General features: G+C 41.1%; 1 protein-coding gene across 6 annotated transcripts in view; it reads right to left on the bottom strand.

Annotated features, from left to right (window-relative positions):
• Window positions 1-21,134: 21,134 nt before the first annotated feature.
• The window catches only part of ppp1r12c (protein phosphatase 1 regulatory subunit 12C), a 56,096-nt gene continuing 50,785 nt past the window's right edge, over window positions 21,135-26,445 (bottom strand). For all 6 annotated transcript variants that reach the window (XM_018095482.2, XM_031906626.1, XM_031906624.1 and 3 more), the window contains one exon: window positions 21,135-25,846. In XM_018095482.2, coding sequence (XP_017950971.1) covers window positions 25,760-25,846 — 87 coding nt within the window. In that variant the 3' untranslated portion in view covers window positions 21,135-25,759. The remainder of the gene's footprint in view (window positions 25,847-26,445) is intronic.

The raw sequence follows: 26,445 nt of genomic DNA, 5'->3' as shown, positions 1-26,445 counted from the left end.
AGAAATGTTTGCAGCTTATGCAAATAGTGAATAGTAGTAGTGAGATTGCAAGCACAAGAGGAAAAGAGTTGGAGAATTGGGTGGTGCTGTCATTGCACTACGGACAGTAGGAATCAAATGAAATTGGAATAAGAGCGTTTATATGGCAGCTCCAAGAATTAACACCCCACTAAGCAAAAGAAGCAGCAGTCTCTATGAGAAGGAATAGACATTTGGGAACATTAGTTACATTCACTGATAGATGACAGACAAATATATGAAAGAATTTCAGATTTTGTTGCATAAAAGAAGCAGTAAAATACATTGGAATCAATTATTAAATATATAGAACATTTTAGAACGAGTTTTTTTCCATATGCTTTAAATGACCAATTACACCAAAAAAAGTAAAGTATTTTTTTTTTGCATTTATATATAATATAATGTTGCCCTGCGTGCTTCTCAAAATCTTGCTATAATGGAACTTTCCTAGACTCTTGGGCAGATGGTATGTGACACCACAGGGGAAACTTTGTATTTCTTCAGTCCATTCTCCATTATGTGTAACTACATTGGCTCCCTGGTATATGTATGGTGGGCTATTCTAGACTATATGCTCAATCCATGGGAGCTGGTACTTAACCTTCCTATAAAGGCCTAGAAAAGTACTCATTACAACTGACAAAACCCATTCTGTCAGCAGCCCAACGACTGGTTAGCGCCAGATATTGTCTGGCAACAGACATTGAATAAAATCAATACAATTTACACCATTGAACAACTGATGGCCTGTACACAGGGCAATATGAACACTTCTCCACAATTTGGCTGCCATGGATAAATTACGTGACTGAAAAACATCTTTGCTTTAAATGAATATACTGAGTTAGGCGCATTTTGCTGTGATTAGTCTGTTTGCTTTGTGACAGGAGCAGGTGACTTCTCTTCTATTCCTTCTTTCTCATTCTTTCTCTTTTGCTTTAACACTTTCATATTCTTGTTGATCCTTTCTTCTCTATTTCAAAGGTTCAGATTGAGATATGTTGAAATTGGTCATTTAATACTGTATGCAGTATTTACCTTTTATCTTTTCTTTTTAAATTGAAAATAAAAACCGATTTTGAGTAATATTGGTTCAGAAACACAACTATAGTTTATACTGGATATATAAGCTGCTGTGTAGACATGGGACAGCTATACAAGATGAAAATGGCTATAGGCAGGACCAGAGGTGGGGGTAGGCAGAAGAGGCACGTGTCTAGGGCACAATAGTGGAGGGGATAGAAACAGAGTTATGGTGGGGCACAAAAGTGTTCTTTGCTGTTATAGTTTCATAATAACTGAATAACTTTGTTATGAGTAGGACTAGTATATGTCGATACTGTTGCCATCTTGCCCTTACAATCCCTCACTCTTCTTACCTATAGCTGCAGCAGGTTGGGGCCCAGAGCCTTAATCCATGGTTGGATTGCAGAATACTTTTATAGAGTGAGACTGCTGCCATCTTGCCTTTATAGTTCCTTAGACTTCTTGCCCACAGCTGCAGCTCTGTGGCACCCAGAGCCTTGATCCAAGGTTGGATTGAGTAGTACTGATATAAAGTGCTACTGTTCTCATCTTGCCCTTACAGTTCCTCACTCTTCCTGCCCACACCTTCAGCTGTGCAGCAGGCCTTGACCCAAGTTGCACCCATAAAGACAACCCTGATGGCTGGGGAAGGTTACTGGGACCCCCTTGACTTTTGCCTATGGAAATGCCAATAAGGAATATTTTGTTCTTATAGTGAGTTTTTCACTGATCCCTTTGTTCAGTTAACGGGAGTTAATGGGGTATACATATAATGGGGTAATCCTGCTATGATATTTGCTCCTGGCCGTGCCCATTATGATACCAGTGCACACAATAAATTGTTGATCACACAGTAAATTTTGTATGTACCCATAACTTAGTATTGGCAACCACTCACCCTTTGCTCTGCACACAGATTTTATTTACTGTATGTATGTATATTTTTATTTATATAGCGCTACTTATGTATGCATCAATTCTTGGAGGGAACATTAAAATGCATTATTTACCTTTGTGGTCTGCTATTATATAAAACTTTCATTTGAGGCTGGGTATAAGTACTATTTTTAGAATGGAATGTGATAGAAATAAATGAAATTACTACACCCTTTCAGGCACAGAATGGCGTGGGAGTTAGTGATGATAGTAGAGGCATGTACTCTTGTTAAAAAAGTGTTGGCACAGAGAGAGCATGCAAAAGCTGCACACTGTAATACATATGGTATAACATGGTTATATCATGATAAACTACTTAATATAGTGTAACTGTAGTGGTACAATACAGGAGAAGTTACTGAGCTCAACAGCAAAATCTTTTAAGGATCTCCATCCCCCAAAATATGTGTTGCAATTGTGTATTAGTCAGGACTCTGGGCCCTAGATAATCTATCCTTGAGCAGCTGATAATATTCCCAGACCTATTTCCACTCCTGCACTCCTGAATGTATTTTGTTTAGTTGCACATAGTGATCACCAAATGACAGGGATTTCATTGCGTAGCCCATGGGCTGAGAGACTCACTGGGAGGTTTAACGTAGGTTCCAATCTGTTACTTCAACACTGGCCTTACACCAACCTTATGGATGACGCCCGCAGAACAGATTTTCAATTCCGACCAATGGAGCTGCATGACACTTGGAGTTTTTCACTAACATGACTAAACTGACACCAAAAACACAAATATCTACTCATTTATTAAAAACGCAACAACAAAAAAAACACGGATGCGGAAATGCATTTAAAAATATGTGAACACAGCGAATTGTGAATTTTACATCACTTAACCAGCACAAATAACTCTCCCAATACTTTAAAGAATAAAGGACCACAAAAATATTGCCTTGGACAGCTTCCATTCACGTTTTATGCTGTTTTGATGCATAATAAATGGCAAAAAATCATGTTTTTTAATGAAAGAATATAATTTTTAGCACAAAAACAACATAAAGGTTAGAATATATAATAAATAAATATATAATAGAATGCCCTATTCCTAGCAACTTTGCAATTGGCTTTCTTTCTTTTCTTCCACTTTTACATGTTTCCCCTGCTCCCCGGAAAGTTACACTAATGCCTAAAATGAGCAGAGGAAACATGAAAGCCATATCAGCTCCTCCTTCTGTATTGTCATTGTTTCTGACAAGAGGACTGATATTTGCTGAATGTGTGGCAGCTCCTAAACTAGGGAGTGTAAAGGGGCAGACCGAATGACAAACAAATATGAACAATGAGCAAGGGCGGAAGCTTTGGCCAAAAGATCAATACAGAAAAATATAAGCAAAACAGAACAGTAGGCAGGGCAACACACTTTATCTAAAAGTAAAAATGACAAGGGACAGTTCAATCTACAAATGGAATCTAATAGTCACTTCGGTCATATTATTAATGCTGGAAAATGTGCTCATATGCAGTGTAATAAGGTTGCCAAACCTCATGGAGACTGATGGACCTTATTGAGTTTTGAATAATGTTACCCAACTCTCCATTGCTGAGGTGTTGTTGTAGATTCAAGGATAATTTCAGAGTCTTATCTTACTGTTCGGAGGTATAACAATAGGGGGCAGTTGATACAGAGACTCAGGAACCAAGGTGTGTCAAATCTAGAATTTTTAAACAGTTTATTAAACGTTTGGAAATTGTAAAAGGATGATTTACCTTTTACATGTCTAGCTAACTGCCCAGCAATATCTAGCACAAGTTCTAGTGCTTGACGATGAGAGCAAAAATCTGATTGGTTGCTATTAGCTACTGCCACACACACATCCATCCTTTGCCATATACTTGTTCATATGTTGGTAATGCCCTGTCTGTTGAGGAACTGATCAAGTTTTTTTTTCTTTTGGATGTGGGACAGTTTGGAAAGATTTATAGGTTTATTCTCTGTGACAAGTAAGCGAAATAGGCAGGCACTCCGGAGTTCCATCAAGGTTGAATAAAGCTCAGGAATAAAGTAAAATCAGCAAATTTTATTGAATTAAACACATAAATGCTATAAAGCCTTAAGGGCCTGATTCACTAAAGGGCGATAAAACGTGCGCTATTCTTATTGTGCGCTAAAATTTTTACCGGCGCTTAATTTTGGCGATTTTTCGCACGATTCACTATAAGCATACTCGCGCTTTTTTACGAGCGATATTGCAAGCGTTATTTAACTCGCGAAAGACTATTTCAATGCGGTATTTGCCTGTACATGCGCTAAATTACGCGAATAATCGCCGAATATGAATGGTAGCATAGAAATAGTGTATAAAAATTGTCGAAGCATATAAATGGTGTATATAAATATTAGCCACATATAAATAGTAGATGCTTATAAATAGTAGCCACTAGTGATGAGCAAATGTGTTCTGGTTTCTTTAGTGAAAAATTAGCAAATCTTTCGAAAGATCCACGAAACGGCAAAAATGTTGTGCGGGCAAAAAAATTGTTGCCCGTGACTATTATTTTTTGACACTTGTTTCAATTTTTGGATGTGCGGTGAATTTTTGCGTGGCGAATTTTTTCATGCGTTTTGCCATTGGCGGATTGTTTTGCGAAACGCATGAAAAAATCCGCAGCGAAAAAATTCAACGCACGTCCAAAAATTTGCTGCGAATCCATGCCTGGCGAAACATTTCATCACTTGTAGCCAAATAGAAATAGTTGCGCAAATGAACGCACGCCATGTTAGCCATACACGCCAATACTTGTGGAAGTTTACTGTATTAAAAATGACCATTTCGCTGCAAACTGGCGGCTGCGTCACTCTAGGGGAAACACAGACTTGAATAAATAACACTGTAAGTCCATATTTTATTGCAAAAAATCATTTACTGTACTTTTGTATAATTTTTCGCCTGCCTGTAGTAGGTGTTAATTTTCGTATAGCCGAATGCGATATTTAGCGCGCAAAAGTTATAGGGAATCATGCGATCGTATTCTTTTCAGCGCGGAAATTTACGCAAAACGGTAAAACTAGTGCGAGAAATACCCCATGCGAAAATGGCGATTTTTCGCACGCGATAATACTATGGTGAATCGCGCGCAAGTTATTTTGCGTTTTTTAACGCGAAAAAGCCTGCGATAATTTTTATCGCCCTTTAGTGAATCAGGCCCTAAGTGTTTTGTGCCATACTGGGCACTTTTTCATAGGCTGTGACCCTGTTGTGGCCGATTGGGGCACAGAATGTTGAGAGACATTAAAGTAAAACTATGGTTTAACAAGAAACAGGCTGGAAATGCTACAATTGAGGGGTCATTTACACCCGCAAGTGCAGTGAGCAGAATTTCAGTTGTTGCAGTCGCCAAGGGAGTGTTGCGTTTGATGCAGTTGCTGATGGTTTATCTAAATAAACCCAACTTTTAGTTGTAGCAGGGCCTTCAGGGTTCCTCTGCATCAGTAAGTAAAGCAGTGACTGATTAAGAACTGGAGGCAGGATGGACGCAACTATTCAGAAGTGCAAAGAGTGTATTTTTACACAAGCACAAGAATGGGGTTTAATGCACAATCGACTGCAGGGAAGTACAATTCAGTTAATTTAGATTCACATTACATGGCAGCTCATAAACCAGTGCATTCTGCATGAGAATTCAATAATTAGCCCTGTAGCATCAGCCAACCTCATTTTGTGCTTGATGCTTTCTGATAACCCTTAAGCTTAGCCCAGCCCAGCCCACACTGAGCATGTGCAGTGTCACTGACACTCAAAGCACGCCTGTCTAAATCCAAGATGGGGGCTCCTGTATACAACATTGAAGTCCTGGGTCATGACTGGATGGATCACAGAGCTCCCAAAACTCTCTGCTAGTACACTATGTTTACTATATAAAAGACAGCATTTCTAGCCATATTCACTTTTCAGGAGTCAGCTCTGCTCAAAGTAAAAGAGTCTGTATTTTAAGGTAATTTATGTCACTATAATTGTTGTTTGTCTTTGAGGAGAGAATGCAGTATTTGAGCTGTCACAGTAAATTTGTTTGAAAGGAAGAGCAGCGTTTTTGGGAGACTGTCCAGTACAGTAATGAAGGTTATGAGCACCCTGTTAGGAAAGCCTGCGGGGCTATTCTAATTGCAGTTCTCTGCTGTCTCCCTACACCCAGTCTGGCTATTATGCCTCACTGCTACTCTATGCTTTTGTATACAAATACATATTTTTAGAGTCTTTGCAGCTACTGGAGTTTTCACATGAATGTAAAAATACACGTCAGAGCTCTTCATAGGGAACAGGGTTTATTTTAAAGGTCCATAGCAGCTTTTCTGCCATCTATATTTCTCTATAAAGGTGTGAAGTGCAAGCTGGGGGGTGTGGGAGTGGGAGGGGTTATAGTAAAGTTTTCTTTCTTAGAGAAAATGATGATGTTTTACTTATACCTGAAACAAAGTATAGTATTCAGTTAATAATGAGAAACAGTCATTGATGTAGCCTTCCTAGGGTATCAGTATTCACTTGAAAGAAGCGAAGAGTGGGTGAGGCCAGTCAGTGTGGCATAGCGTTAGCTGGAACAATATCCAAAAATTACTTACCTTATTATCCTTTACGGAGATTATACTAAGGGGGTATTTTTGCTGTGTGTGCAGCCTGAGGTGGCCTATACGATAATGCCCCCCCCCCCACCACATTTCATTTTACAACATTGTAGGGGGGCGAGGAACAGCCACATCTCCAATGCAGAGAGTGCAAATGTGCTGGAACTAGAGCAGCTTTTTCGCCACCCCTGGTATGGCAGCAGTGCCCCTGAGTATATATCATTCATACTATCCTCTGCCCCAGTGAAGCTTACAATCTAAGATCCCTATTGCATTTACACACACTATGGTCAAGTTTTGTATGTTTGTATGTATGTTTTGGAGGATGGGAGGGAACTTATGAACACATAGGGAGAACATACAAACACTTTGCGGGTAGTGTTTTGGCTGGTATTGAACCCAGGACCCAGTAGTGCAATGCAGCCTGTACAGAGAGATTCCATATCTATATCAGCCTAAATATCCTGCTGTAATAAGCATATATCATCAGGAATAATATTGCCCAGTGTGGACCCTTAACTAAACCACTTACCTTATATAACTCTACAGTATCCAGGCTTTATTACACACATGACTACTAGTAACATAAACAGACACGTTGTAAAGCAGATTAAGGTAATTATGAAAGGTGGCTGTTAAAGTTAATTGTGCTTTAGAACATTATACTTCTAGGCATGTGGCCCTCAGCAATATGATATTTATCTGCAGACAGCACACATTCGGTATCTGTGAGAATCAGAAAGGGAAATGGAAATATCAATGAGACATACAGAGACGCATTTTTAAGGCCTAGTTAAGTGCCGTCTCTGACCGATTTTTAACCACCAATGCCATTGAAGGTAGCAGAGAGCCCTGTCCTGTCTTGGGTTTCTAGGTGTCTTTCACTGACTGTTAGGGAAAAAGATCATGGAACATTTTCTATAGCAAAAGATGATTTTGGATCACTGTCCATTACAGTCAATGGGAATCACTATGAATATGGCACAGTGCAACTGTCACCTTCAAACACCTGTCCACATCTTGCTGGGCTAATGGCAACAGGTATGTGGAATGTGGAATTCTAATATCATAATGATTCTCTAATGAGATGAATGAGTGAATTCCAGAGGCTGATGTGGGTGTATAGAAATGATCTGTTCATGCCTATTTGTTATTAGGATGGGTACGTAACTTCAGTTATGTAAGCCTGGTCTAAATGAGATGTGACAATGCTTTGATCTGCACATACCTGGCATTATAGTCTCTTCCTTAGAGACAATTCTCACTTATTCCAAACAGAGGCAGTTGGCTTTATTGGTAGAAATTGTGCCTATTCATAGCGGAAGAGGTTAACTCATACGCCCAATTATAGCTGCTTCACCCATAAGTAAACAGAAATATGAAGGTAAATAAGGATGGCTGTGCAGAACAACCCATGCCAATAACTTTTTAATGAGCATTTATGGAATGCAAAGCCAGGTTATGATTCATTATTAAATTACTTTGCCAGAGGAACAATGCTATGTGTGTTTGCCTAAGCCCCAAAATAAAGACAAGATTAAGGCCAGCAATGGTGGGACAATTATATTTAGCACCAGCATTGGCTCCAGCCTAAGGCCCAGTAAGGGTGAGAATTGGGGAGATGGGCCATTTGCTGTCCTAGATACACCTGAAAGCCAGTTTGATGGGTAATTTAGGGTGAGAATGTATTTGCTGTTCTAGGGGAGCCTTGAAACGATGACTGAATTACAAATACACAAATATTGTCATATATCTGTACTCATTTCATGGGCAATAGGGCCCCTAACCAAAAGTTGCACCTTCAAGAGGAGCCTTGTCAAAGCCTAGAATTTCATGTAGAGCTTGAATTGAAAGTTTGTGAACTACCACCATAAGAGAGTAATGATTCCAAGGATCATTAGTGCTCAGCACTTCCATGAACAAAAAACAAAATCACTTGACCTGCAACATATATCTCTATATGTTCATGGAAACTTCTCTGGCTTCTTACACCTTTATAGTTGACTAATGGATATACATTTATTTACTGACAACCAATTATAATGTATCTAGGTACACGCAAAGCTCAATATGGTGGTAGGTGGGTAATTTTGGTGGTTGAAAAACATGAACCCAAAGCAGGATACAGGCTGTTGGTTCCCTTTGAGTGTTGGACTGGGCCTCCTAGGGCCCGCCACAGAACTTCACACTGAAGGCCCACTACTACAATTAGATGCAGACAGGGGCAACTATAACAGGTGTCTTATAGATCAATGGTCCAACGACGAGTTGATGGAAATTAGCCTTGACTGGGGCAAACTGGAGAAGCCTCTGGTACAGCGACAGGCCAGGCTGTTCCTGTGCCCATTTTCTACTGCTGCCCTTCAGTAATAGGGTTGCCACCTTTTTTGTAATCAAGTACCAGCCTAGGAGGTGATGTCACACGGGGGCGGGGAAATGGGCAGAGTGGGTGGGTAAAAGGGCAGCACATAGGCAGAATGAATCAGGCAGCAAAGAGGGACAGGGAAGGGAGGGATTTATAAGGTATTACAAATTTAAATTTGTAATTCTGACACCAGCTGGTGATTTACCGACTGAGCCAGTAAATACCGCCAGGGTGGCAACCCTATTCTGTAATATTGTACTGACGTGAGCTCCTCTTTGTAAACACAGCAACCCTATGGTACATACTGTTCCCGATTGCCTGGAGTCCCCACATTTGAGTTACTGTAAAATAACAGCTTGCTACAAATCATGCATAATGACACTGTAATGATTAGAATGTGGCTAAAAAAGTCATCAGGCACAAAATGAGAAAGAACTGACAGATCTGGTACACGGGGACAAGAACTGCCTAGGGGACTGGCAAGCAATATGGCACTTTCTGCGCTAATTACAAAATACCTTTATACTCCACTTAAGAATACATTTGATAAACACTATTTATTTAGAGGGTATATCTAGCAATAAATATATAAAACAGGGGGCCAGTTCACGGTCCCCCAGAATGTTGGGGGGCCGGACTATAGTTAGTCCTCAAACTACGCCACTCCCCCCTGCTGCGTCCTCACCCCGGCTACTACCTGTCTGCCTCAGCTTGGTCCTCGGCCCCAGCACGTCACCGCACCACACCGCCCGATGCTAATGACGCTGGGACAACACTGAGGCAGACAGGTAGTAGCCAGGGCTGAGGGCACAGCAAGGGCAGGGGCCGGGTAAATTACCTTGGGGGGCTGCAGTTTGAGGACCCCTGGTCAAGTCACTACGTCACACCGGACAAGCACTAATGATGCTGGGACAACACTGGGGCAGACAGGTAGTAGCCAGGGGTGAGGACGCAGCAAGGGCAGGGGCTGGGTAAATGACCTTGGGGGGTAGTATCTGGCCCACGGGGCGTAGTTTGCGGGCCCCTGATTAAAAGTTGGGCATTTCAATGCCATTCACAAAGGTACTTGCATGTACCCGTGCCCCTTGCCATGTATACCTTGCACCAATAGCATCATACTTTTATTGACTTTCCCTTGAGCTCAGACAGGCAGGAAGGCTGATAATAAATACGTCACAATTTGGGCTTGAACTATTTATAGATCTTTTTAAGGCGTTCACCCCTTTCTTAATCTGCCCTGAATAGAGCACTCATCAGAGTACGAAAGTACAGTCCTGCCTCTGATTTCACATTCCATAACCTGTGGCCCGGTACAAAATCTCCGTGGTGTAAACACAACCATTGCACAAGTTTATAGCTACAATACTAACTGCTGTAACATGAAATATTACATAATGGTATTTACTGTTGCCTTTATATACCTGGGCTGCTTTGCCATTAGAGTAAAAAATATACATTAGAAAAAGGGATTCTATTTATTTACAATACCTGCACAGGAATCCTAATAGTGAACATTATTACTAGGGATAAAGGACCAGTAAAATGAAAGGATTTCATGTACATTTAAATATACTGTACAGTTTACATAAATGAGCTGCTGTGTAGCCATATGGGCAACTGGTCATATCACAAAAGGGCAATAGGTTTGTATAGGTGATAAGAGATAAGCTGCGTAGAATACAATGGGTTGACTTCTTACTCAGAAAGATAAACAGGAGCAAAATGTCATGCATGGCTCTCTACAAAACTATAGAATGAAATCCTTTCTCATATAAAATAGCACATAATTATAGAGTTTATTTGCAGGAGCTGGATTAATAGATACAAACCTTAAGGGGGGGCATTTACTAATGCTCCATTTTTTTGGTTTGAATTTTCTTGTCACTGAAAACTGAATTTTCTTGTGGTCAAAGACTTAATAATATACAAAATATGTGTTACCTATCAGCCCAGCCTGGCTAGATAATACACTAGATGCATATAATGACATCTGGTCTCAGGGTCGGACTGGGCCGCCGGGGCACTGGGAAAAAAAACCTGGTGGGCCAGACTGGATCCCTGTCACCGCTCCCCCCGGCCTCGGGTGTCCCTCCCCTGACGCGTTGAAAGTTTCACTTGCGCGCACTCAGAGAAGGACGTCGGGTGGGGGCCCCTGTGGGGGGTGTGGGGGACATGCCGGGGGCACCTTGGGGGGGTGTGGGGCCCTGCACCCCCCAGTACAACCCTCATGGGATAACTATAAAATGGACAATACTGTGCCTATAAATTGACCTGGAATGCATCCAGTAAGGTGTCCTCTCACATCTTTACCTGCCTCCATACTGTAAATATTAAGCTACTATCTCTAATGAATGTCTTATGTATCTTCTAAAAGTCACTGATGTTACACAGTTTCATTCAAGTTCTTTTTATAATTCTAACTGTAAAAAATGCATAAATAAGGGCTGTGGCACACGCTGAGATTACTCACCCGTGGGGATGGCATCGGCGCATTGCCGGTGGGATGGCATACGTGGTGCCGGCGATTTGCGAAATCGCCAAAGTTGCCTCGAGAAACGTATGCCACCCCACCAGTGATTTACATTCTGGCCAGTGGGATGTCATATCGGGGAGATGAGCCCTAAAGGGGGATATAAAAACACATATATGTAAGCAAAACCACACAATTCTGAATGCTAAAACACACCGCTAAAACTTGTCGAGATCATGTAGAAGTCAATGGCATAGGCCCCTTTTACAACTGAAAGATCTTTATTTGCTGCATGAGTTTTATAGGTTTGTCAGGGGGTCTTTTGTACAACTTTTGTACAACGTCTGGAGCAGTGGAAGGGGGACCCAGCAACCCAGGTTAGATTGGCAGGATGCCTAATTTAAAGGCAAGATCTGGGCCAAACGCTACATTTTTGCCCTTGATATTCTTGGAACAATGACTGATACACGTGTTTCTGTATCTGTAACCTTCTTATGAGCTAAGGGGGGTTTCACCTAACCAAAAGCTGAACCTCCAAGGAGGGCTTTAACTGCATATGTCAGAGAACCACATTCTCAAAATGATTGCCTCAGGCTAGCCACTTGAGAATGGCAGATTACTGTAGTATCCACCAATATACCACAGAAAATAATATTTCTGTATACCTGTTTGATCCTAAGGTCATTGATTTCCTTTCAATTTACCTGCTTCTTCCGTGCACCACTTATTGCACTACATGCTCAGCTGTTATATTCATTAACTTACCTTCCAACATTTGAAAAATGCAGAGGGGCAAAAAGAAATGCTGCAGCACAGCAAATTTTTTTTTTAACATACCCATTTTTGTGACAACCCCCCCATAAATACCACTCCCATTTTAAAAAATTTGGCAGCTTATGTAAAGTTTGAATAAATTTCTGGGGGTTTTGGGGTTTAGTTGTATGTGTTTCTCTGCTGCTTCTCTGCATGGAGCAGCAGGAATGGGGGCACTGGTGTGAGCTGTGACTACAGCAGACAATGGGGGAGGGCCAATGACAGAGGTTTGCTTCTGGCGGTCTTGGGTGCCTGTATTTCTCAGCCTGGCTCTGTACAAATGCAAATACATTCAAAAGTTTTATTTGGTATATATATATATCTGGCACCTATATAGTCTTTTGAAGTCCCAGTTTCTTTAAGGTGAAATTAAAGTGGATGAGAGCAACCAAATTAATATTTTCTCCACTGTCTCTGCCCCTATCACTCTCTCTATCCAGTGCGACCAATCCCTGCTTCTACAGGGTATTAAATATATATATATATATATATATATATATATATATATATATATATATATATATGGATGGATATAAAAAGTTTACACACTCCTGATAAAATGTCAGGTTCCTGTTCTGTACAAAAATGAGACAAAAATAAATCAGTTCAGAACTTTTTCCACCTTTAATGTGACCTATAAACTGTACCACTCAATTGAAAAACAAACTGAAATCTTTTAGGTGGAGGGAAGAAAACCAAAAAAAAATAAAATAATGTGGTTGCATAAGTGTGCACCCCCTTAAACTAATACTTTGTTGAAGCACCTTTTGATTTTATTACAGCACTCAGCCTGTTTGGGTATGAGTCTATCAGCATGGCACATTGTGACTTAGCAAGATTTGCCCACTCTTCTTTGCAGAAACACTCCAAATCTGTTAGATTGCGAGGGCATCTCCTGGGCACAGCCCTCTTCAGATCACCCCACAGATTTTCAATCGGATTCCGGTCTGGGCTCTGGCTGGGCCATTCCAAAACTTAAATCTTCTTCCGGTGAAGCCATTCCGTTGTTGATTTGGATGTATGCTTTGGGTCGTTGTCATGCTGAAAGATGAAGTTCCTCCTCATGTTCAGCTTTCTAGCAGAAGCCTGAAGGTTTTGTGCCAATATTGACTGGTATTTGGAACTGTTCATAATTCCCTCTATCTTAACTAAGGCCCCAGTTCCAGCTGAAGAAAAACAGCCCCAAACATGATGCTGCCACCACCATGCTTCACTGTGGGTATGGTGTTCTTTTGGTGATGTGCAGTATTGTTTTTGTGCCAAACATTTTTTTGAATTATGGCCAAAAAGTTCAAGTTCAGGGTATATGAAAGCAGATGAGGAACCCTCCCAGCACGTCCCTATATTCTATGCTATCAAACCTACATTCATAGTTATGTATTTTTATTTTTAACAAAAAATAAAGCCCTGCTGCCTTATAGCACTGCTCCTTGGTTTGATTTCAGACAAGGCCAGGACTGGATTTTGATTATCAGCGTCCCTAAGCCAGGCTGGCCCTGCCACCCTCCTCCACTTGCACCACAGACCGCACAGCTGCACCCCCTGATAGAGTCTTGTGCAGGTCCAGTCAGGCAGACCTGTGGCAAACCCAGACCTGCTGGCCCACAACCCGACTATGCCCCCTACCCAGACCTGCTACTCGACAGTGGGTTTACTTACCACACCACCCAGGGACCCTCAAGACCAGAAGTGGTGTCACTCCAGAGGCAGAGCACCCAGGTAAAGGAAGAAACTTGCTTGAACTTCAGGAGTGGGTGAGAAGGCTGAGACCCACAGCTAAACCGCTGGTAGGCTACCCATGGGCCATCCAAATGGTTGGTGAATTGGGAACTTTCTACCCAAAACCCATCGCTTTGTGGGTATTCCACAGGTACCGGACCCGCTGAAGGTCTCTACCCCCTGCCTTGTACCGCTAGTATAAAGAATATATTCATTACTCCCTCTGAGCCTTGCTGGTATTTTCCTTCTGACATCAGATAGAGAGGGTTGGAATGCTGTGGCATCTCTGACAATGACAGATACTGATGGAAGAATTTGGATCATTGGTACCGAGTACAGAATTATCTGAAATGACAGATTTCATATATTTATAAAATGCAAGGCCTATGGCACACCTGGCATTGAGACAGCTCAGTACGTGCCATTACCAATGCTTGTTTTCACTCATCTAAGCTTTCTTATTACAGCTCTGTCAGTTATATCAGCGACAGATATCTCAGATAAAGGGTAACTGACCCTCTTCTGTCTTGTGGGAAAACAAACAGAAATAGCCATGCGGGTAGCAAGAAATTGATTCCCCCATGCAAGGGAAAAAAAAAGTTACAAGGTAAGTAAAACACATTGTTTATTTGGCCAATTGTGACCCTTTAACTGCCTCTGACTAATATTCAGATAATGTTAGCAGGAGCCATTCATTGGACCAGTCTGTGTTCATAAGAAAGGTCTGACCCACATTGTTTGTATAAAGTCTTGAAAAATAAGGGATCCTAATGGGTTGTGTAGTTAAACCTTAACTAGAATGAAGGTTACAGAATCCTAGTGAGGAAGGAGAGGCGAGTGGAGAATAAAAATATTTACACTAAGGTGGATGTGGCGTAACCCTGTTCTACTCAGGCACACTGCCATTTCTATGAGAGAGGAGGTTTAACAGTCGGCACAACCAGTTAAACCAGGAAAGACAAGGAGGAAACGGTGGCGGCAGAAGAATAGCGATTTGCTGCGCCATCAGTGTCGATAAGATGAACAATCTTCCTGCTAAATAATGAAATGTGACTCTCCCTGGATTCCATTTCTGCCCTGCCTCTTCGACTATGGCTTCTGTATCCTATAGTATAGACTGAATAAAAGTGCATGACTACGGAAAAGCAGAGGATCCAGATAGCAATGCACTTAAAGGGGAAGTAAACCCAAAGACAGTTTGGCTAAAGAAAGGAAATGTAATTATAACCAACATATATATTGATTTAAATTGATTTACACAGACAACACAGCAGCCAGCAAACCCGCTGTGCAGTCCAGCAAAAGGGTAAAAGGTAGGGGGGACCCCATAGACTTTTAGCCATTGGGTGGTTGAGGGTTGCCACCGTCCGAATGTAGACAATCCAGTGGGAAGCAGGGCGGTGACTTCATGGGGGCAGGTGACATTGGAGGCGTGGTCATTGGCATCTAGGGTTATGATGTGGCACTTGCCTGATCCTGGGGGGGGGGGGCATGCACCTTTGATGAGCTCACCCACTAGCTCATAACATTACATTTATAGGAATACATTGGTGCATCAGTCATTCAGCCTTAGTTCCATCAATATATAAGAGAATATAAGAGCCAACCCCCAAATTCCATTCTAACTGACCTCCATACTAAGCATTCAGAAGTATCTCCAAGGCAAATAGGCATTCCCACTAGATCTTACGCTAATTGGACTTCAGGCTGAACCCTGTTTTAGCTTTTTCTCTGGGGAGCCCTGGGGCTTGGGTGTAACTAGTAAAAAAACCTGCCATTCTATTTGCCAAATCCTACTGAGATGTGATGGTGTTTGATAGTAGGGCAACCTCTTAACCCCCCAGCTGCAGAGAAAGCGTCTACACTAAGGTTAATGACACTCCATTATCTCCTAACATGTAGCTCAGTAACACAAAGAAAACTAGTAAAACAAGATAAAAATACTTTGTGGTTTTTGCTTCAGTGCTCACAAAAGGGTTAAATACAAAGTCCCAAGCAGAAAACCAGGTGCTCTCCATACCCTGCAACATTCCCCTTTAAATAGGCGCACTCTTTAACAAGCAGCAGTGCATGGAGCAATGAAATCCCCTCAGCCCCACATCATAAGGTGTTTCTCGTGAGTCACGTTATTTTAGTGGCAATGGTGCAAGTTAAACAAGTGGTGTGAGGCTGCCAAGAGTTCAGCACGCCATGAATCTCTGCTCTTTTGGTACAGTTGGAAGCAGTGCCCTACTGCGAGTCCCAAAATGCCCCTCTGTGTGCAAACCCAGCTCTGCTTTCTATGTTGAGATGTGACAAGAGATTGCAAGACACTGCTGCTGGCTGTGATGGTAACCTACACCCACACATAAGAGCTACAAGTATCCCTTGGTAGCCAAAACCCTGCCTGTCTGGATTCACTCACCATTCAAGGACCTAGTGACAACAGGAACACCAGTAAGAGCAGTTAATAATCAAATATGTTGGGGTATATTTCTTTTTAATGGTTTAATAGTCAAATGCAGCAAACAGAGCCTAGTCCTACTAATAGCACCAGCAATGATACATGTATTAGTTGGGTAGAGTGAGGATTAACACTTTTTTGCCTAGGGCTGGAGTCCTTGAGATGGACAGATAAAGGAGGTCCTCTGCACTCATTATAAATATGCTATGGACATTCTCTGTAACATTTAGACCGTGATCCAGTTGAGGAAATTGTCAGGAGAAAAAGTGGGCTGCTCTGTACTCCTGGTTTAGGAAAGATGTGAGAAAAGTTATCTGATGTTTCTAATGTTTAACCTAACCAGAAGAACATCAGAGCAGCCTACATTCTTTCAGCCGACACGTTCCTCAACTGGATCACAATCGAAACAGAACAGCAGGTGGCGCTGTTGTAACATAATTTATTCAAATTAACAGTACACATTAATATCTTCGAGTCTTGAAAAAATTAATGTAAATGGCAAAAGTGCTTAGAATAGCACTCTCATCAGTTTTACATTGTTATTTTCATTTGTTTGTTCTTCATACTCATACTTCCAATACCTCTCTTCTTTACTGAGCAGCTATTACTCGCTCTTCTATCAATTTAAAATATAAACTAGTGGAAAGAAACCACCAAGCAATCCACAACTTGCACCACTCACTTCTGCTAAATCAGATTTGTGACTAATGAATAAAAAAAAAAAAAAACTGTACTACATATAAAATGGATGTATGTCAAAAGAAAAATAATAAACAGAGGGCAGAGGCAGGGTAGAAAGTAGTCGATATTCCTTTAGGGATGATGTATAAAGGTGGCCATACACGCACCGATATTATCGTACGAAACCTCGTTTCGTACGATAATCGGTGCGTGTATGGCATGTCAGCGAGCCGACCGATATCGCAGGAAGCTGCTGATATCGGTCGACTCGCCGATCGGCCAGGTTAGAAAATTTTGATCGGGCGCCATAGAAGGCGCCTGACCAAAATTCTCCCTTCAGAGCTGAATCGGCAGAAGGAGGTAGAAATCCTATTGTTTCTACCTCCTTACCTGCCGATTCAGCCCTGAATGGTGTGTGGCGGATCTGACGATGTTTCGTGCGACCGACGGTCGTACGAAACATCGTGAGATCGCCACGTGTATGGCCAGCTTTAGGGTGTCCCAGTGGCTAGGAGGGCTGAGATCCTGCACACTACCTGTATAATACTTTGTCTCTTTATAAGCGTGAGGTGCTCCTTCTACTATCTATTTGGTATTTCTCCTATCAATTTCTTAGCAACACTTTGTTCATGTTTGTGTCTGCTTTACTAGCTCTTACTCCCAACGCCAGGTCTGGATTGGGATTCAAAATAGACCCTGGCATTTCAGGTACAGAGACCCCCAAGCCAAATGAATAGTGACTGTTGCCAGAATCCAGATTGCCAGTCTGGGTCTGCCCCATGCCTCCTATTATCAGCCTCTCTCTCCACTTTGCCCTGCTATTAGCAGGGGTGCTCCTGGCCTGTGCCAAGGTGAGCCCTGACTTGCATAGGGCAGCTGCTCTGTAACACAATGCAGAGAAGTCCTTGTTATTTTGATTTGCAATCCATGACCGTGCCAAAGAGATGTGCAAGTCCATTGCTCAAGAGTCATAAAGAACAATAAAAACTGAAAATACTCTTGGAATGAGATAAACTGGCATGAAATCAGTGCTCTTTTGGCAACAAAACACAGCAGATCATTAATATGGGAAAGCAGCAGAACAGTAAAAAATGAAGTCAAGGACAACTAAAGCTCCGCATCAACATTAATACTCCTTGGGCGTGAGGCTGCCGTGCCATTGAAGTTAGTTGTGCAGGGAGCATTTCTTTGTACTGCTTTGTACTTCTGTTTAACAGGGTAAATATATGGCAGGGCTAATGGGAACATTTACTTTTAAAACTCACCGCCTTGGCAGGATATCAGTAACATACCCTACCTCCAAAACCAACACTGGCTAGAAATTAATTATGGTCGGAAGTTGGAGCCAAAACAGCTAAAATTTTGGTTTGTTCTATTTCACTTTGTAATATTTCAGAAAACACGACATGTTCAATAAATATAGATACAAAAGCAAAATGGTCAGGAACATAGGCTTGTGTACAGCTGCTTGCACTTGAAACACCCATAACCATAAGAAACCTTAATCGTTGGTACCACCGGGCTCTTTAGTGGCAGTCTGAGTTCAGCTGATGGCAGGATAACGCTGCCTGAATCCGTAATGGAGGGATAATGACCGGGAGCTGTTTTTCATGGTTTCAGGCAACACTGCTGAGACAGAAGGGAAGGAGCTACATGGAGGAGGAACTCAGTGTCCTGCACAGAGGCCTGGATTCAAATGAACACCAATCAAGGCCACCATCAGTGGTCAATACTACTAGGTTAGCAGGGTCCCATTCCCAGGGGCCACCAGTTACTAGCCCACTGGTCACCTGGTACATCAACCACAAAAAGCTTTAATCATAGGCTATAATTTGAGGTTGTTCATAAAAAGGTTTTCATTTTTTAAATAATTTTTTTAGTGACATTCTTGGTTTTTAAGTGCCTAACTACCTTTGTTTGTGGCTGATGTATCTGTTATTTCCATACTTGTTTCAGAGGGTCTGGGGCTGGTGCACTTGGACCACACTTTATACTTGGTGAATCATTGTTTACAATATTTATTTCCACTCTAATGCTGATTTAAGTATCAATACAGTCATATGAAAAAGTTTGGGAACCCCTCTCAGCCTGCATAATAATTTACTCCTTTTTGAAAAAAAAAAAAAAAAAAAAGCTAACAGTGGTATGTCTTTCATTTCCCAGGAACATCTGAGTACTAGGGTGTTTTCTGAACAAAGATTTTTAGTGAAGCAGTATTTAGTTGTATGAAATTAAATCAAATGTGAAAAAGTGACTGTGCAAAAATTTGGGTACCCTTGTAATTTTGCTAATTTGATTGCATGGAACTGCTCAATACTGATTACTGGCAACACCAAATTGGTTGGATTAGCTCATCAAGCCTTGAATGTCCAATCATGAGAAAAGGTATTTAAGGTGGCCAGTTGCAAGTTGTGCTTCTGTTTGACTCTCCTCTGAAGAGTGGCAGCATGGGATCCTCAAAGCAACTCTCAAAAGATCTGAAAACAAAGATTGTTCAGTATCATGGTTTAGGAAAAGGCTAGAAAAAGCTCTCTCAGAGGTTTCAACTGTAAGGAATGTAATCAGGAAATGGAAGGCCACAGGCACAGTCGCTGTAAAACCCAGGTCTGGCAGGCCAAGAAAAATACAGGAGCGGCATATGCAGAGGATTGTGAGAATGCTTACAGACAACACAAAGATCACCTCCAAAGACTTCTTGCTGTAGATGGTGTATCTGTACATCATTCTACAATTCAGCACAATTTGCACAAAGAACATCTGTATGGCAGGGTGATGAGAAAGAAGCCCTTTCTGCACTCACGCCATTAACAGAGTCACTTGTTGTATGCAAAAGCTCATTTAGACAAGCCACAAGTCATTTTGGAACAAAGTGCTTTGGACTGATGAGACAAAAATTGAGTTATTTGGTCATAACAAAAAGCGCTTTGCAAGGCAGAAGAAGAAAACCACATTCCAATAAAAACACCTGCTACCTACTGTCAAATTTGGTGGAGGTTCCATCATGCTGTGGGGCAGTGTGGCTAGTTCAAGGACTGGGGCCCTTGTTAAAGTCGAGGGTTGGATGAATTCAACCCAATATCAACAAATTCTTCAGGATAATGTTCATCAGTCACTAAATTGAAGTTCCGCAGGGGTTGGATATTCCAACAAGACAATGACCCTAAACACAGTTGGAAATCTACAAAGGCATTTATGCAGAGGGAGAAGTACAATATTCTGGGATGATTTGAAGCAGATTTAACTGAACTGGAGAGATTTTGTATGGACAAATGGTCAAATATACTGCCATCCAGACGCTCATCAAGGGCTATAGGAGGCTGTTATGTTTCAAAAGGAGGCTCAACTAAGTATTGATGTAATCTCTCTGTTGGGGTGCCCAAATGTATACACCTGTCTAATTTTATGATGCATATTGCATATTTTCTGTTAATCCAATAAACTTTATATCACATCTGAAATACTACTGTTTCCATAAGGCATGTTATATATTAAAAGGAAGTTGCTATTTTGAAAGCTCAGCCAATGATTAACAAAACACCAAATAATTAAGAGGGGTCCTCAAACTTTTTCATATAATTATATGTATTTTCTCTTGATACCACTGGTCCCCTGGGTCCCTTGGGAAGTGGTCCCTGTCAACAAATATGGGGCCCCAATGGAAAAAAACAAATGTCCCTTGCACGCACAGCCCCAAACCTTCCCCAGTTACACTAAAACACCACCTCTTTTACAACCCTCAAATCCATCTTTCCCACCTCTAAGCCTCCCCCTCCGCCACAGGGACCCAGACCCCAGTACCCCCTGATGCCAGCCCTGTAATGGCTTCAGAATAGGACTCTGGATGTTGTATTTCTGGTCACATTGCCATCAGTATATACTGCAGCGCACAAATGACGTTTCCTTTGACCTCAACGAATGTGGTTTGGTCTCAGGTGAAACTACAGCTGCTACAGCCCCGGGCAGCAATGGCTTGCATACTTGCAGGGTCAGTGTGGGCTTTTGATTGGATCAGGGTTGGCCACGTGAATGAAACTTTAATGTTTCTCTGCTTGGATCCCCTTATCTATATGACAATAAAACAACAGCCATGTTACCATATATATCATTTTTAATTTGTTCTGTTCATATTTTTCTTTTTCATGTGCTTTATCCCTTCAGGCGAGGAGAGGGCAGGTTGTACATTGGTTGATATGTACACCAGAACCTGGCAACGCTGAAGGGACAGGAACCTGCAACTGCTGTAACAAATACAATATATATTTATATTTCTCTGGAAAAAAATAAAACAAAAAAACCCCATGCATATTGCACATTGAGACACTATGTATAGAAAATAAGCTTCCTTATATACAGATATATTACGTCATTGGACTTTTTTTTTTTTTGCAGTTTTAGGATTTTGATGTTAAACTCACATGGCACAGTTGTACGAGTCCTTGAACGGAAATCACACACGGGAAACGGCGACCCATGTGGGTCAGACCTTGGCATAGGGAAGGCAGAGATGGCAGTAATGGCATGACAAACAGCAGCGGATGGGATCATGCAGTGACAGCCTTTCAAATACAGCCCAATACGAAACCATATGTTGGTAACAAATAGCAGGGACTATAGAGATATACTAACATGCAGTACTGGCATTAAGCACATTCTAGAGTAGTACTGCCTCCTGCTGGTTGGAATACACATTATTCACAAGAGTTAAGAGACTGGTTAGGTTACAAGTAGGCTTTTTGGCTGTAAAGAACCCTCTCAAAAGTATTCATAGTATGGAAAATGTAATATGCTTGGATACATTGGTGTTGGCATTACTATAGGGGCCTTGACCTCCCTGCCGTCACCTTACCTGCCCCCCTCCCCGTTTCACATCACGCAGTGGGGGGAAGTCAGTGGCCTTACAGTGTGGGTCTAGGGTATCTATAGGATTGGTGCTTGATGATACAGTATTTAGATAAAGGCTAACCAATGTACCAAAGGTAAAATCCACATACAAACATGGAATCTATCATCTGGAAATCTGTTACCCAGAAAGCACAGAAATACAGCAATACCATTCCTCACTGTGTCAAATTAAATCAGTGCAGTTCTTACTCAGTACTTGCTGGTAACTCAGCTAGTAAATATATGGTGAGTTGTCACTTGCAGGTAGCACAGATTTCCCATGGATGACAAACGACCCTGAGGGCCATCGCCCTTAATCAGAGTACCTGCAAGGCACTGTGGGAATGCCTTAGCTTTAGGTGAACTGACAAGTGTAACATCGTTTTAATAGTAATATTGTCAGAAACGGATACAAATACTGCTTTCAATAGGAGTTACTTTAACATTACTGTAAGATTTATACATTTATATTTAGGCCTAGATCCCAAAGGTCCGCATTATAGAAAGATCCCTTATCTCCATAAATCCAGGTCCCAAGAATTCTGGACGAAAGTTTCCACATCTGCATAACCTGTATGAGTCACTGAAGAGGGAAAAAAAGACCAACTGCAAAGTTGCCTATATTACACCCAACAAAAAATAACTAAAAGGTAACAATTTCTGGTTAAGCAACAAAAAGTATCAGAACTATGCAGCAGATTGGGAGGCAGTAGAAGAAGAGTGCGTGGGAGTTATAGATCAGTCGCAGGAAGGGTGTATTGAAGTAGTGAGTGTAGGAAATTACTTGCTGTGTAAGTGAAACCTTGTTTTCACTAATATCACTTATGGCTACAGTACTCCCATTAGCCACTCACTTAGAAACGTAACACAGCAGCCAATCAGATTTAAGTACAAGGGTGCAGTATAATATTTGACATACATTTTCCAAAGACCAGAAATGTCAACAAAACGCAAGAAACTGCTGTGGATCTCGTGACTGCAAGTGGAAACAAGGTATGGCAGAAGCCCTCAGGCAAATGGGGCCCCCACCATGGTTACTATAGGATTCGAAAAACAGTCATGGAATCTTTTATCAGCCTAACCTGGAAAAGCACTTCTCAGTTAATATGGTATCTGTGTTACGTATAAGCCCAGAACTAAAGTATCTCCAGTTGCTGAATGATAGCCTTTTCTCCTGCTGCCCTTTCTATACACTCATTATACTTGTCAGGTATAGGTGCAACCACAATCCTGCAAGTTTAGCAGAAAAACCACAGTGCAGCCAATGCTGCTAGAAATCAATATTACAAGTCAATAACTAGACTAATAATATACATATGGCAGCATAGAGTGGGTTAAAAATGTTTACCTTAAAAATATGTAATGCAGCCAGCTAGAATGCCTGCGAGTACATACTAGAGCCTTTTCACTAAATAGTGATATTTCCACCCCCACCTGGTGGCCAAGCCCGACAAATTTCTTCTGTTTTGGCATTTAATTAACTTAAACATTATGGAACTTTTTTTTTTTAAACTGAATTATTACAAAAACATAAAAGAAACAAAATACAGTGTCGCTGCACAACATATGGCTGGCACTAAACTATCACTCTAAGCACCAGCTGTATGGTTCTGGAGGCAGAAAGAGTCAGTGCAGTGGCCAAAGAGACCCTATCATTTGGTTACATTTACTGTCATTCATGCACAGGGAGGTGGGACTTAGTCTGCAAGAACTTACTTAATTTCTCTATAAAAGACAGGAGGCCGACTGGATGCATAAGACTGCATTTGGCCATGGTAGAACTCGTATAGACTAGCATATAGACCTACACTAAGGCTAAAACTAATACTTCCCATCAGTGTACATTATGTACTGTAACCCTAAGGAACCCTAGCCTCACAGTTGGGAATGTCAAGCAGCACTGGAATATCTGTTCAAATGTTTGACATAGAGGAAAATACTGTTAAATGGCCTTACTATTATGCAGGCACATTACTGCTGTAAAATACTTAACTCATTAAAATAGAACAGCTCTGCAGACAAGTAAAATATCCCTTCTCCTTTGCCCTCTCCTTGGTTTAAAATATTAAAAGCACAAACACTATTTTGAGGGAAAACGAGAACAGCCCTAAAATTCAGCGGAAACATGGAGGCTCTGGTGCTCCACAATGGGAACTCGGTGGGACAGAGGGAGTCGGAGACTCCCTGAATAAAGACTATACGGGTAAGTAGAGATCTTTTAACATCATATGGCAGCATATATCTAATACCTTTCTGGCAATTTAAACTCCTGTTGGCAGGATCTAAATAAAAGAAGAAATTAAAACATAAAAATGGTATGGTACGGCTTTAGTGATTAGCTATGAATAAAATATACAGTATGAATGGGACCTGCAGATATTCCTTGTGGTACACAAGCATGCCTTACATCTGTGTCTAACTGAAATGGTGACATTTACTGCAGATAATGCTGAGGGTAATGTCACACATAGGTGTGCCTCTGGCAGTATGCTTTGATAGACAGTTAAGTTCATGAGTGTGTGGTATTGGGTTACTGATTGGACTTTACCTCAACATTTAAAGAATAAGTAAACTTTTTTTGTATTATTTCCAATCTATAAATGACTAAGCAGCTCCCAGAATAACATACCTTTCTCCCTGCATTCAGTCTCATGTCATATCTAAATAACAAGCAGAAAACTGCAGCTAATTTCAGCTACTTCCTGGTCTACTTCTCATTCTCTGTAAAAATGGTCAAAGAGGTGTTTATTGCGCATGCTTGCGGTCTTTGTGCCAACAGAACTCAACCAGGCATGTGCAACAGGCAAAGAGAGGAAAGTTTAAAAAAGGGGGTGGGGCTTCACACTAAACCACTAAAATGAGCTGCAGTTTTCGGTTTATTTAGAAATGACATGGATGCAGGGAGAAACCTATGTTTAGAGTGTTCTTAGGAATTTTTCAATAAAAAAAAAGTTTACTTATACTTTAAAATGTTACAGAATTTGCACCATATGACTTTAACCCAATAGCGGGCACCTGGAGGCCTCACTACATCTCCTACAAACATCCAGTCTTGATTTACTCATTTCTGTTTTGATGTGACTTCAGGAGAGTGCTGGGGTCATAGCTAACAATTAACCACTAATAAAACCCACTGAATCCACAATATGCAGTGGCTTTAAAGATGCCACTGAATTTAGGGGATGGGAGAGTCTTACAAGTGGAACCAATTTGCATCTGCAAGAAGAGCTGTTTGGGAGTGTGTGAAGCACAAAATGCAATGCCATGCTAATAACTGCCTTATCTTTGGATGCTCTGATGGGATTTTCAAAGAGGGTGTTACTAAGAATATACTTTGTTCTGTACTTTAAAGCACAAGTCCAACTGCAGCAAAACAGGGGCAGATACATTTGACAGCTCAGTGAATACTCAGTGAAAACATTAATATAAATTACTAGTTCACCATTTGTGGCAAAAAATTGAGTTTTCAGGGTGTGAAGTTTTCCTTGAGTAAAGCTCCTGAAGTGCCAGCGTGGAACATATGAATATACATATACGTGTATATATTTATAGATATACATATTTAAAAAAAAAAAAAAAAAGTGAATAAAACTATTTAATAAACTAGCACATTTCCATTACGTTCATGGATTAGGATTCTGGCTCTCGGGAAGGCTGGCTCCAGTGTGTGCAGCAAACCATACACAGACATTTTCTGTTGCTCATACAAGTCTTTCTGCAGCAGCTAACAAAACTTGGAGGTCCATAATTTTGGCCTTGCAGATAGAAATCTTTAGGTCCTCTTGGTCATGCAACGCAAGGTGTCTGTGACTGCTTTCATTTCCTCTACTGCTTTCACTTGGAAAGTTTGCTAATGACCCTGATCAAGGCTGCATTTTCATCTTTCAGTCTTTGATTGTCTGCCTTTAAATCAGAGAGAACCTAAAAACAATGAAAGATTTGTTAAAGATTTAAACATATCTATAACATATATTCACTTGATGACAATAAATCTTTATCAGAAGAGTTTGCCGGTTGGTCCTATTGGAGCTTACATAGATATAAATCCCCCAAACAGATTAAACCATGACTGTATAACCCTGATCTCATTGGCTACTAAACCTGTGTCTGTGATTGGTGCATATGGGGTATATATAGTGCATTCTGTGTCCTGTTTTCTAGCCCGTGCTAAATGCATTAAAAGCATAAGGCTACAATGTGGTCTAATTGTCTACAATAAAACTTCTTTGTTTTTATCTACTATTACCTGCTCATGGGATCTGTGAGTGCCTGCCATATGTATTGAAGTATGTCTAACTGGAGGCCAGTGGCCAGATGTGGTGCTGTGAAGATTTTTATGGCCCCTAGTCTGTGCCACAGATTTCACTGTATGACATCATTTTAATCTAGTCCGACCCTCTAACATACTATATCAGGAATAATCGGCTGGCTAAAAGGAAAGTTTAAATTACTAAGGGGTACTAAATATTAGACAGTAATTATAATCACTAACCTGATAGATGAGCCGGTAATCCTGTTAG

Source organism: Xenopus tropicalis, chromosome 7 (assembly GCF_000004195.4).
Source record: "Xenopus tropicalis strain Nigerian chromosome 7, UCB_Xtro_10.0, whole genome shotgun sequence".
NCBI lineage: Eukaryota > Metazoa > Chordata > Amphibia > Anura > Pipidae > Xenopus > Xenopus tropicalis.
The sequence above is the reverse complement of the archived record's forward strand: the minus strand, read 5'-3'. Positions and strand labels throughout refer to the sequence as shown.